We start from the raw sequence: 13,437 nt of genomic DNA on the forward strand, positions 1-13,437 counted from the left end.
TGCTCCCTCCTCTACTACCCTCTCTCTCTGCCCATACCTCCTTTCCCCTGTCCCCTCCTCTCCTCTCCTCTTCCCCTGTCCCCTCCTCTTTCCCTGTCCCACTCCTCTTCCCCTGTCCCCTGCTTTCCTCTTTTGCTGTCCCCCTCCTCTTTCCCTGTCCCCTGCTCTCCTCTCCTCTTCCCCTGTCCCCTGCTTTCCTCTTTTGCTGTCCCTCTCCTCTTTCCCTGTCCCCTGCTCTCCTCTCCTCTTCCCCTGTCCCCTCCTCTTTCCCTGTCCCCTGCTCTCCTCTCCTCTTCCCCTGTCCCCTGCTTTCCTCTTTCGCTGTCCCCCTCCTCTTCCCATGTCCCCTGCTCTCCTCTCCTCTTCCCCTGTCCCCTCCTCTTTCCCTGTTCCCCTGTCCCCTCCTCTTTCCCTCTTCCCCTGTCCCCTGCTTTCCTCTTTCGCTGTCCCCCTCCTCTTCCCCTGTCCCCTGCTTTCCTCTTTCCCTGTTCCGCTCCTCTTCCCCTGTCCCCTCCTCTTTCGCTGTCCCCCTCCTCTTTCCCTGTCCCCTGCTCTCCTCTCCTCTTCCCCTGTCCCCTCCTCTTTCGCTGTCCCCCTCCTTTTCCCCTGTCCCCTGTCCCCTGCTCTCCTCTCCTCTTCCCCTGTTCCCTTCTTTCATCTTCCCCTGTCCTCTCCTCTTTCCCTCTTCTCGTGTGTCCTTGGGCTGGGCTGAGAATTCCCTCCACATGGTGTAAAGCTGGTAAACACATACAGGAGCAAGGCAGACCACACACACTCACTGAATGGTCACAATAAACACACACACATCTGTGCGTGTCAAAGCTGAGTTTGTCATATTGGAGGTTGTTGCACTGCCCTGCAGTTTGGCTGAATATGGGCCTAGAATATAGATACTGTGGGCAAGAGGAGAAAAACTGTTGTTGCAAAGTGAACTGTCTGGATTACATGTGTTTGGGCTCACAATGTTCAGTGCTGTGCAACACCAGAACAACCCAATTAGTAAAACAGAGCATGAAGTCAACATTACACACTGTGCACACAGAACACACACTTCATTGGTTGAAATTACTGGAAATCTTACATACAGTAACAGACTTTTAATAGATAAATACAATGTTATTAGACGTTTATTAATTGTATGTAAATAAAGTAAAGATAATGAAATCCATCCATGGGTTGAGCTGTTGGACCCATGGTGCTGATAAGAGTGGTTGCCTATCAACTGCATCTAGGGGTGGGCCAGCTATGTCTGAAGTCCTCCCTGCCAAGGCACAGTGCTGCTGTGAAACCCTGGTTGGCCCACCCCTAGATACAGTTGCTAGGCAACCACTCTTATCAGCACCATGGGTCCAAGTGCAGCACTGCTGTTCTCTTCTCTTCTCTCATCTTATTCTTATTATCTCTCTCCTCTCTTTCTCTGTACTCAAGCTAATCACATTTGAAGATATGATATCATTTTGTGAGTATTAGAAACCCCAAAAGCTGATAGTCATGAGTGGTGTAAGCTGTTGTAATTCTAATTTATACTTTTGTTTTTAAAATAAATAAAAAACAGGTCACTCAAATGTTTCTAACCTACTTTTGCACCATTTTCTACCACACTCAATGTCCTGTATGTAAGGTATTTGTCAGATGAACACATGATGCTGTTTCTCCAGACATTCCAGGCATGTGCAGCACACAGACAAGACCCTGGCAACAGCTTCTATTGAGAAAGGTAGAAGAACTTTAGCCTACTGATTGAGTACTGGTGACAATTGAGGGTTATACTACTATTAAAAAGTATGTTTCTATGGCAAATGAGAGAACTATTCATGCATTCCATGTTGAAGAAGAAATAGTTTGACTAACTGCTACTGGCTGGTTGGATTGAGGTAAGGCAGAAAAAAAGCTCTTTACCGGATCACGCGCGCCACGCTTCATGGAAGAGCACTTCCGTCCGCGCGCATGTCAGCAGGTGCAGAGAGCAGTGGGGGTCTCGCGGCTTCATCATCACTGCATCGAAATTACGCCGGCATATAAAAATTTTACATCAATATAACATTCTCAGAAAATGGTAGCAAAACAAAGGATCCGTATGGCAAACGAAAAGCACAGCAAAAACATCACGCAGAGAGGGAACGTTGCAAAGACCCTGGTGAGGCAACGCGTTTCTTCATGCTGTGTGTTCCATCATCAGACGAAAGGAGATGCAAGCATGATGATACCGATTCAGTTAATCATCACTGAGAATTGCATGATTTCAAAAAATGTGACCCATCCATTTCATAATGATAAATTATTGATTGTGTAGGCCTATCTGATGTTATGGTTCTAATTGGGTATCATCAAAAAACCCGCATGTTGTAGCCTATCTAATATGATTAATTTCAAACCATTCTGATCAATCACACGACACATACAAGCCGCAATTAATGAGTTTTCAAGCCCTTCTCCATTCATTGTAATTCATGGTCCGTTGGTTGGGTGGTTTATCAATACTGATGGCTGTATGTTATATAATGGTCGATTATCTTGAATCGGCGGTTTGCCACAGGGTTTACAGCCCGGTATTCTCCCGATCAATAATTAATGAGAGATCAATGCCACGTAGATAAAGATCGAGATTGTTGATAAGGATGGTGTCATCATCTGGTTGAACAGTCCATATAGAAGGCTTGAGGTTGTTGATGAACTCTATGGTCGATCTGTATCCTGACCGGGTCACAAATACACGCACAGTTTTGTATTGCTATGCTTGTAGGGACCATAGAATTCCCACCCAAAATCCGGTTTTCCCTAACCCTAAATCTAACCCTAACTCTAACCTTAGCCCTAAACCTAACGTAAACCCTAACCTTAATTAGATTCCTAATTGTAACCCTAACCCTAAACTTAACCCCTAAGCCTAAAATAGCATTTTTCCTTGTGGGGACAGGAAAAATGTCCCCACTTGTCTGAATTTTCCTTGTTTTACTATTCTTGTGAGGACTTCTGGTACCCACAAGGATAGTTAAACAAAATCACATACACAGATATTATAGGACAGGCAGTGATACTGATTATTATGTAACTCTGGAATGTAGGTTTCACTTCCTCATGGGGATTGGTTACACTGGCCTGTATTAGTTGAAATAGTGTACATTAAACACTTGTATAATTGTGCTGTAATAGCCTTAGGGAAATGGGAGGTGTTCATAATTTATTAAATTATCATAACTGCTGAATATAATGTTATAGTAGTTGTTATAGTATTCCCAATTTATCCACCGTCTAACAGATTCCTTTTTATGGCAGGCTAATTTGTTCTCTTGGTGTTCCTTAAGATGTCGGTTTTTCTTCTGACAACCTTGAATTATGAAACTATACCAGAAATCTTTACATGCCTTCAACATGACTGCATTGTGCAAGGTGACACTGAATGGAATAGCTCACTGTGGAATAGAGATTGTTTTCATTGTTTGTATTAGAATAAAGGAATACTTGGGGTTTGCGCTGTACATTCTAGATAGCAATTGTGTCATCCACAATAATACCGTACCACAATCAGAAAGCACATGTGTGCTATCCAACTGTATTATGACATCATCCACACCAGACCACATCGTGTGGTTGTGATGGTTTATGATGCTGCTGGTCTAGACAGCCAGGCAGGCTGAGGGTTTCCAGAGACATATTGTATATCATGTGTTTTTACATCAGTGGTTTGGTTTCCACTCCTGTTTTCCATAAGAACTAGATGTGTTCATAGCTGAGTCTGAGGGGCTACATGCTAACTCTGCAGAACTCAGTTTATTATTAGATCCAGTCTATTCTGGTGTAACTGGGTACAAAACACCCACACCGTGATGAGGACAGGGTTTAAAACAGTCAGACTGACTGGACTAACATGGTTTGAAACGTGTCCTATTCAGCATGTTGTTGATGTAGGCCTAAAGGTCATAACACTGTATGAAACTTCATCCAATGGATGTTTGTTCAACCTGCTTGGTCTTCCTCCACCAAGCTGTGTCCTGTAGTCACATATTCTGCACAGTTTTGACCGCCCTTGAACAACAACTGTCCGACCTTGACCGTCATACTAACTCTGACCTTACATCCGACCTTATGTCCAGTGTATGTGGCCAGTCAGAGGAGGATGCCTCTCAAGATTTCCTCCTTCTACAGTGGAGGTTTCCTGGCCATTGTTACACTAAACTTGCTCACTGGGGGTTCAGGCCCTATCAGGTCCTAAAATTACATATCTCTAAAACTAAAATAGTTAACTAACGGAAGAACACCGATAACAACTGTTTAATTCAGAAGGATCATGTTGTTTCCAAAGGGGTCCTAAGACAAGACATGACATAAATAGTGACATTTGGATGACATTTGACCTGTACAGTATGTCTCAGTGGTTGAACATTCTTGTTGTTTTCTCTCCCTCTCAGCGACCTCAGGAAGAGAAGTACCCCGTGGGGCCGTGGCTCCTGGCTCTGTTCGTCTTCGTCGTCTGTGGATCAGGTAAGGCCCAAACATCCAGTGTTCAACATTCTGTTTCACATTAGCCTTGATATTACTCACCTAGGGAACATTGGTTAACCACAGACCTAAACCAAATGTAGTTTCACTTCAGTTTTCTGCTCAATTATTTTGCTTAACTGGATGTTTTCTTGTGTAACAACAGCCACTTTCTCTTTAAGCCATCTTTCAGATCATCCAGAGCATCAGGATGGGAATGTGATCTAGAGGCCCCACAGACTCTCCCCTCTCTCCCCACACCCGCTCATCAGACCTGAGGCTGCTCGCCACCCTACGCACCTCCCTAACACCTCCAGGAGGCCTGGAGGTCCGGACAGCTCTGTGTCCATCAGGGAAGGCCTGAGAGATGAGTGGACCACCCCCCTTCCCCCCTCGATTTTCTCGATCACACGTTTACAGAGTTCCAGGCCGTGGAGATGAGAGCTTTTCTACTGACAGTCTAAACCACAACCAATGGCTGGCTCAATCTCGTACAGTGTGTTTTACACCTGCTCATATGTGTGAGTGTGAGACTGAGTGTATGTGTATGTGTGTGCAGTCAATGATGTGACTAGCTGCTGTGCAATACTGCTGTGTTTCTATATACACTCACCGAACAGTTTATTAGGTACACCACCTCGTTCACGAAAATGGATCGCTCCTACTGACAGTGATCATGGCTTGCTATATAAAGCAGGCAGACAGGAATCTAGACATTCAGTTACTGTTCAATTGAACGTTAGAATGAGCAAAACAATTGACCTAAGCGACTTGAAGCGAGGTATGATCGTCGGTGCCAGGCGCGCTGGATCCAGTATCTCAAATGGCTGCCCTCCCGGGCTTTTCATGCATGACAGTGTCTAGGGTTTACCGAGAATGGTGCGACAAACAAGAAACATCCAGTCAGTGTGGGTTAAAACAGCTCGTTGATGAGAGAGGTTGTAGGAAAATGGCAAGAATCGTGCAAGCTAACAGGTGGTCCACAAACAGACAAATAATGGCACAGTACAACAGTTGTGTGCAGAATGGCATTACGGAACACACAACTCGTCGATCCTTGTCACGGATGGGCTATTGCAGCAGACGACCAAACTGGGTTCCACTCCTATCAGCTAAAAATATTAAGAAACCTCTCCAGTGGACACGCGATCACCAACACTGAACAATTGAGTGGAAAAACATTGTCTGGAACATGACAGCGAGTTCAGTTTACTTGAGTGTCCTGCGCAGGCCCCAGACCTCAACCCAATAGAGAATCTTTTGGATGAGATGGAACGGGGTTCCGACCTAGTACTCGATGGAAGTACCTAATAAACGGGCCGGTGAGTGTATATCTGTGTTGTGTGAGAACCTTTTTCAAATAAATGTGACTCATTTGGGACATGTCTGTTTGTCTGCTTTCAGTTCCACTTTGGCTGCTTCTATCCCAGCGCATGTTGTGCAGATTCAGCTTGCTAACAGTGTGGTTAATTTGGGGCTTCCTGGTGTGTGTGTGTGTGTGTGTGTGTGTGTGTGTGTGTGTGTACATGCATATGTGAGTGTTATATAACTTAGCACTAAAGAACCACGGCTTCATGGAATGTCAGGTGTCTTAATGTTTAAATTCCAGGTGTCTAACCGTCACAACTATTTACCAGGATTCTGTCATGTCCTTTCTCCAACATACCTGTATGACACCAGGGTTACGTCTTGTTACTCAGCCTCTCAAACTTATGTCTCCCGAAACCATCCTTCAAGGCAGACGGCAGCTTATCGTCATTTGAATGGAATGCTGTTCACACATTTATCCAGTGTGGTGAGTTGTGGAGTTATACAATCGCTGTTTGTTCACTTGAAGTAATGGGCCGAAGCAAGGTGCTGTTCCTGCTCAATTGGAGTGATTTGTAGACCATGTAATCTATGCAGCTGTTAACTAAGGCCGACCCTGGTGAAAAGCAGAGAGGAAAAGCTTAACCTACAGCTTGCAGTATACAGGCAGTGCTCTGTTGCTGTCTGTTTCATATGTTCTCTTTTCAGTGTACAGTAGGATGACGTGGCCCCAGACACTAAACTAAGGTTAGTTTTACATTTCCCCTCCATAATGGTTAAGGTTGAGACTAAGGTTAAACTGCTGCCTACTTCTGACAGCCCTGGCACAGCAGTGTTGAAGCATGCTACAGTATGAGGACAGAGAGAGACTCTGCAATAAGTAATCAGCAGACACACTGGTCTGATTGTTACAACAGTAACCCACAGCAAAGGTCTGTCTGCTGAACACCATGAGGTCAATGCTCAGCCTGGCATTTCTCTGTCTCGGGGAGATGAAGAACACTGCCTGGCCCTTTCCTACACAGATCCCTCTGTGTGTGCATTTCCTATCCTATATAAACAGGTCTTCCCTAACTCACCCCTGAAACACAGGACATAACATAACCTAGCCATGGCAATATGTGTCAAAGCTCATCCAGCAGTGCAGCTATAACATGCCTCCAATCCTACAAGTAGAGATGCAGCCAGCTCAACTGGCTGCATGCCAATAGTTTACGTGACTAGAAAAAAGGTGGAGGAGACTACCATTGGACCGCAGGGGAGAGAAAAAAAATCAGGGACAGGGTGCTGGTTTGTTATTTACATAAACATGTGGTATCCATACAACCAGTAGGCCAAGGAGGACCACCAGCTCATCCACAACACCAACTTTTGTTCACTTGGCAGGTCAGCACTAAGTAAGAAGTTGATGTTAAATGGCCTACAGGTTAAGGTTAATTATTTAAACTACAGAAGTAAAGGAAGACTAAAGGAAGACAAGTTGATTATTCCTTTAACATTTTTATTGAAAGTTGTGAAGTGAAACTGTCAAGTGCAATTGTGTTAAGTATGTTTACAATACCTCATCTGGTTTGAGGAAACATGCACGGAACATGAGCATACAACTTATACATAGAATGCAAAAAATCAATTTCAGTTTTTCTTTATGATATTCAGAGTAATGTGTTTGTTATGTTTAAGAGCTGATCATCCGGAAGTACTTCACCGTCAAAATGAAAACAAAATAAATTTACTTCAAATCATTTCAAGTGAACGATGGTTTACAGTAGGCGTTAATGTTGCAGCCGAAGATATGGATACTGGATATTTGTCAGTTAAATAACCTCCACAGCTCTCTATTGTCCTGAATTACAGCATTAAAAAGACAGCACATATCTTCAGACCAGCCCATTACTAGGCCTAGATCACTCACCATTTGTACTTCACCTAAATAGCATCTGTCTTCTCTCCTTATGTCACTATATTACACAGTACTTACACTACATATACAGAAATATACACAATGTAGAAAGCCCATCAACTCCTCTTTGAAAATGCAGCTTAGCCAAACATCTCCGCCCCTGTGCTCCTTTACATGAGAAGAGAAGCCGCCATGATAGGTTTAACAGGGCGCAAGGCTGTGGGGTTCAAATTAAAATAATATCATAATCATCATCTCTTTTAATAAGCAAGTGTAGGCTACTATACTCCATTCAATCCCACAGTTTAAATGATGACGTCCATGGAACTGTTGTCGTGTTCTCCCTTCAGATCTCCTCGCCCTCCTCCGCTCCACTCACCAGATGGGGACTATCACACCATGATAATCCTCTGATTTTTCACGTTGTCACCACGAGAGGTGCTCCATTCTCTGTCTGTCTCTCTGTAGCACGCAAGCAGAAGGGAACCGCTGTATTTATTTACATTATCAGGATTCAGCAAAGCATGGCCGTTACTATCCCTCCATCATCGTTACCACTGAAGTCGACATCACTTGAAATTCATTGACACAGGCACAGTAACTAAGTCATGTCCACTTTTTTGTTGGTTTTGTTTTTCTTAGTCAGACAATCTTGTTTTTTCTCTCTCCTAAGTCCATGAATTTTTTGGCAATGTTCATTCTCCTATAACAGCCCCTTTCCCTCCTCTCCTAGGCAGATTGTCTTTGATAGTGTTTTTAATAGTCTTGAAACGATGACACAACCCATCACCGCTCTCAAAGTTAAATATGTGCAAATTCTTGTCTTAACAGCGTAGCCCCGTGCAATGAAGGCCTGGTTGTTCTGCAGCGTTAGAACAGGAGTCTGTCTGAGGACTGTCAAGTCAGTCAGGCCCTGGTTGGTTGATAGACTTCCTCATCTACCCCTCTCTGGGGGTAGGAGGTGATGCTACGCAGAGGGTCCAGAGTTGTGTGATGGTTGGGTCGGGGGTAGGGTTGGTGCCTGGGCTGGAGGCTGTGTGGAGGTGGGAGGGGAGCCTGTCTGGGTCTGGGCCTGGAACTGAGCCATCTGCTCTGGGCTGGCCAGGGTCTTCAGAAGGCTGTTCTCCTGCTCAAGCTGGGAGTTCCTCTCAATCAGCTCCTTGATCTGCTCCTTCAGAACCTCCACCTCCTCCCTCACTGCGTACATCAGGTGGCTCTTCACCAGGTCCTAAAGGGACAGAGAGATGAACAAACAGAACAGAGACTTTAGTCTATTTTTTGTGTGTTTTTTTTACACATGACAATTAAATATACCATATGAAAGAAGTCAAAGATAGTGTTGCATAGTCATTTCACCCCTACCTACAAATTACCTCGACTAACCTGTACCCCCCACACATTGACTCGGTATCGGTACCCCCTGTATATAGCCTCGTTATAGTTATTTTATTGTGTTACTTTCTATTTTTTTTTTTTTACTTTAGTTGGTAAATATTTTCTTAAACTCTTTCTTGAACTGCACTGTTGGTTAAGGACTTGTAAGGAAGCATTTCCCAGTAAGGTCTACACATGTTGTTTTTAGCGCATGTGACACATCAAGTTTGATTTGAAATGACATACAAAACCATGTTAAGTTTGTGTTGTTTTTTTAAAATGACCATACATATACATTATACTCTTGATGCAATCATAATAATGTACGCATAGCATTACTACTGCTCTTTCTGTGGGAATCACTATTACTATGTAATACATGTTAATTATTGTAGCTAGCTTCTGTTTGTTTTAATATAAGAAGTGGGTCTGATCTTAAAACACATAACCTGTTTGAGCATATGGTTAGAATCAAGACAAAGATTCTGTAGATTCTGGGCCAAATATTCCCAGGGTCTAAAACTCCCCTTCCTCTAGGGCCAGGACGCAATGTCACCAAACAGACAAAATGGCCGGCCCACATACACGTTTTAGCCAATCAGAGCCTGAGATATTTATATCTTATATCTAGGCGTCAAATATTTTCTGTTTGCCTAGCAACAAAGGCAAGCACAGTATGGCGCGAGTGAGAACGTCCTTAGTGGGCAGGGATCCAGAGACAATAAAACATTAGAATACTGAGGAAATTAATATAAAATCCTGCACGCACGCTCATCTCGTTTTCCTTGTGTCAACGTGTCTATTCAAATAAATGGTAGCTTCAGGTAGAAATCGAAACAGTGTTTTACAGATGTGGATAGTACACATAACATAAATGTACATATGGCCCATGTACTACCATACTAATCTGGATACGACTTTGCGTGATGACAAACCTGGCTAACGTCTAGGCCCCCATAAATACACTTTGGCAAACTTAATATTACATTGACGTCAAGGCGCATAACACCATATGCTGCTACATTGTTGCCAGAGCATCAAGCTATTCTCGATCTATGTAACAGCGCCAAATTAAATGGGTTACAAAGTAACGTGCAAATCGAAAGTGAATCGAGGTTTTTCAAATCCAGTAGCGTTTAGAAAGACAATCAGCAAAAGGCTGTATGTTGCGTGACTTCCCAGTTGTCGCTGGTTACGTGGTTATGTAATCCATTCATGGCGCTAACTGAAGCAACCTTTTCTTTTAACTGATCATTCTCCGAATGTATTCTTCGAAATAAGTTATATTCGCATGTGATTTGTGTAGTATAGTTTGCAGATAAAGTGAGTTTTAGATTGCATAAACTTACCATAGCCTGTTCAATTTTGTTGTCTATGGCCACCACACTGGCTCCTGACGAACTGCAAGAATGAAAAGAAAATAAGTCTTAATACACTGCATCGGTAAGAATGAATGAAAGCAAGTACTGTCGATGTTGCAGGTCTAACACCAGTCATTTCAATACAATGAAATACAGTATAAATCTCCTTATACAGGTGACATCACTTCGACTGAAGACCAGTCTAGAGCCAAGTGTTCAGAGTGTATTGAATAGACCGCAGACCATATTCCTCTCAAATGCCACAAATAAGCCGTACATGTTCTATTACTGTCATCAATGTAAATCAACTAATGTTCTTTTACTGTCTTCAATGTAAATCAACTAAGGGGGTTAGCTACAGCATTTCCTGGGCCAGCAATAAGCAAAGCCATCCTAGTGATGCCCCATCACGACAAGTGCATTTTCTCTCACTGAGCCCAATCAAAATGGCAGCCTCAGCATTAACGTCATACAAAAGGCATTTGGCTATACTTTTATTTCAATAATCAAGTTCTCTATAATACATAGACTCAGTGTTGTATGATCAGTGTATAAAGCAGCGCTTCTTTCGGGAATACAGAAAGAATATTAGCTGCCAGCAATAGGCATCCTCCTTGCAGCACAATGTCATCGTAAAATATATTTACCTATTGTCGAGCCTGACAGGTGAACTATCCGAGCTCAGTAACGAAGATAAAAACGAGATAGAAAAATTCCTTAACTGGCAAACACCGAGATCCATCGCCACTGTTGTATAGTACGGACTATTCATGCTATATCACAGATATAAACCAAGCTTTAAGCAACGAAAAACTCCTCTCGACGATTATCGTGTATCACAAATCACATTCTCTAGTTCCGTGGTTCGGAGAGGCGTAAGCAGGCACTTTATGTCCCTTCAGAAAAGCCTCGTATCCCGGGAAACCTGAACATCTATCTACCGCTGCAGCACAAAGAATCTCCAAGGTCAGCTCATCTCCGCTCGGCTGAAAATCTGCAGCCCGGGGACATTTGCATAATGCATCTAAGAAAAACAGCGCTCCGATGCACCCGATTGGTGGAGGGATACTAATATTTGCATAATCTATGTAGGAAACGCCCATACCTGCGGCTCAGCTGATTTCATTTTCATAAATTATTTAGAGGATGCACCCTCTGCCGAAACTGGGAAAAACCGGATGAGATGGTGAGGAACACTACAGTACTTCAAAGACACAAAGAAGGGACATGTTTACTTGTCGAGAATCAGGCTACCAAGAATTGTCCGAATACCAGGAATTATACAGAGAAATGGACAATGAAAAATGATGTATTTGGTACATTTACAACTACCAAAACGACTAAACGCGATGAAAGTGTATATTATGAACAAAAACGAATCAATCATTCACACAGTAGAAAATAACCTTTCAAGATCATTGTAGATCCAAAAACAACTGAACATATCTGAATTGTATACAAGTTCTGCACGTCAACATACCGCCCCCTGGCGGTTACTATGAGCACAGCGGTTACTATGAGCACAGACCCACACAAGGATAACAACACTCCAGTCCACACAGGGTTTACTCAAACCATTTAAGAATACCCAATTACAACAAGTAAACAAATGCATTCAGAACTCTTCCAGCACGTTTTGTATATGTGCCAGGGACACAGGCCCCTCAAACCATAGATGAGTCAGACACTAACCAAATTCACTTGAAATGCTCCTTGCACCATGCCTCTATTTTAGATGGACGCATTTGCTCATTTTATTAGTGCTCCAGAAATTAGAAGAACTGTTGTGGGTCAGTCCCCCCAAAAAACTAATTTTAGCCACACAAAATACCTATTGACTGTAAGCAAAACACTAAGGAGTGGGTAAGTGAATTGACGGGCAAGATGGATAATAACATGTACTTGTTTTGTTAATGTCCTCATGAAAATAATGTTAGAAAAATCTAATCAGAGACCGTAGACCAGTGTTAACCAAACCTCCTGGAGTACCCTCAGCCAGTATTTGATGTATTCCAGTACTAGCACAGCTGATTCAAATGGTCACCTAATCATCAAGCCTCTCATTAGTTAAATCAGCTGAGGAGAGGTTTGGGAAACACTGCTGTAGACTATCCATCCAGAGTCCTTAACTTGTCTACACTAAGTCAGACATTTACCTGCCCTGTGCCCTACACACCTTACGACAACCATTACTGGAGATATTGGGCTTTTTCTACTCATGCCACCATGGCAAAACAAGATAAAATTACCACCCATTCTATCAAAGACAGCACAAACACACCATCAGACCCAGAGCACGGATTCAACTGATCACATCCTCATATTTACAGACTCAGAAACTACACTATAGGCTAGTGCCTGGTGAGGTGGCTTCTCCCTGACCCAAAGCTACACCTCTGAAATAAGAGCTGTAAGAACCTTTAGATGTTGTGATTCTGAGGTAGGAGATATCCATCAACTTAATTAAGGGGTTCATTTTAAATAGCGCTTTTCCAGATGCTCCAAGCACTTTCTATTGTATGGGGCAAAGAAACACACCATATCCATTATCTGTGTGTAGCAAGCAACTGGGTGAGGCCATGGCAGCCATTTTGCACCAGAGATAAGCTCATCACACACATCAGCCATCACAGGCTGATATCTGTTCAGTGCTGCTGAAACATTGGCGTCTGAACTATACCAAACTATAGCTTGAAATCAAAGAAATATACTTTCTCTTGTTATACAACTTCAGTACTTGGATGTACAGAATACACATGGACACATGCCTTGCTTGTCACGGAAGACACCGTAAAGGCCTAAAGGTTGTCTTTTATGGTGATCCATCTACAGTAACTGTCAGTAAAATAGCCTAGAGTTAGACAAAAAAAAAAAAATAGCTTCTGTTCATTTGCGTAAAAGTTTTGGCTGAGAATTATTTAGTGAACTCCACATACACACACAAGCGCAGGCTTGCCTCAGGGAGCTAGAATCTGTGAATATGGACTTGACGTTCCAGGGGAGAGAGGATTGCAC

At 43.1% G+C, this 13,437-nt stretch overlaps 2 protein-coding genes across 4 annotated transcripts; one reads left to right on the plus strand and one right to left on the minus strand.

Moving 5' to 3' along the window:
* Window positions 1–2,053: 2,053 nt before the first annotated feature.
* Window positions 2,054–4,702, plus strand: serp2 (stress-associated endoplasmic reticulum protein family member 2). 3 transcript variants are annotated; one of them, XM_039006421.1, is made up of 4 exons: window positions 2,054–2,137; window positions 3,894–3,905; window positions 4,419–4,482; window positions 4,662–4,702. In XM_039006421.1, exons 1-4 carry the CDS (start codon window positions 2,054–2,056, stop codon window positions 4,700–4,702), a joined length of 201 nt encoding a protein of 66 aa, XP_038862349.1. The 3 variants fall into 3 exon arrangements, with proteins under 3 accessions (XP_038862349.1, XP_038862347.1, XP_038862350.1); XM_039006419.1 differs by lacking the exon at window positions 3,894–3,905 and having other exon boundaries at window positions 2,054–2,149; XM_039006422.1 differs by lacking the exon at window positions 3,894–3,905 and having other exon boundaries at window positions 4,410–4,482.
* Window positions 4,703–7,271: 2,569 nt separating this feature from the next.
* On the minus strand, window positions 7,272–12,083 carry LOC120058394 (TSC22 domain family protein 1-like). The gene is made up of 3 exons (XM_039007024.1): window positions 11,070–12,083; window positions 10,411–10,462; window positions 7,272–8,915 (listed from the first exon to the last, which is right to left on the minus strand). Exons 1-3 carry the CDS (start codon window positions 11,192–11,194, stop codon window positions 8,655–8,657), a joined length of 438 nt encoding a protein of 145 aa, XP_038862952.1. The 5' UTR covers window positions 11,195–12,083; the 3' UTR covers window positions 7,272–8,654.
* Between the last annotated feature and the right edge of the window lie 1,354 nt (window positions 12,084–13,437).

This window comes from Salvelinus namaycush, chromosome 13 (genome assembly GCF_016432855.1).
Source record: "Salvelinus namaycush isolate Seneca chromosome 13, SaNama_1.0, whole genome shotgun sequence".
NCBI lineage: Eukaryota > Metazoa > Chordata > Actinopteri > Salmoniformes > Salmonidae > Salvelinus > Salvelinus namaycush.

What these genes read in the sequence shown, in the direction of transcription:
- LOC120058394 (XM_039007024.1), bottom strand. Translation starts at nt 11,194, where the DNA reads ATGAATAGTCCGTACTATACAACAGTGGCGATGGATCTCGGTGTTTGC. An exon ending in CCTGTCAGGCTCGACAATAG is followed by an intron (nt 10,463 to 11,069) that starts GTAAATATATTT and finishes TCATTCTTGCAG; the next exon opens with TTCGTCAGGAGCCAGTGTGG. An exon ending in ACAAAATTGAACAGGCTATG is followed by an intron (nt 8,916 to 10,410) that starts GTAAGTTTATGC and finishes CTGTCCCTTTAG; the next exon opens with GACCTGGTGAAGAGCCACCT.
- serp2 (XM_039006419.1), top strand. Translation starts at nt 2,054, where the DNA reads ATGGTAGCAAAACAAAGGATCCGTATGGCAAACGAAAAGCACAGCAAA. An exon ending in AGACCCTGGTGAGGCAACGC is followed by an intron (nt 2,150 to 4,418) that starts GTTTCTTCATGC and finishes CAGCGACCTCAG; the next exon opens with GAAGAGAAGTACCCCGTGGG. An exon ending in CTTCGTCGTCTGTGGATCAG is followed by an intron (nt 4,483 to 4,661) that starts GTAAGGCCCAAA and finishes TTTCTCTTTAAG; the next exon opens with CCATCTTTCAGATCATCCAG.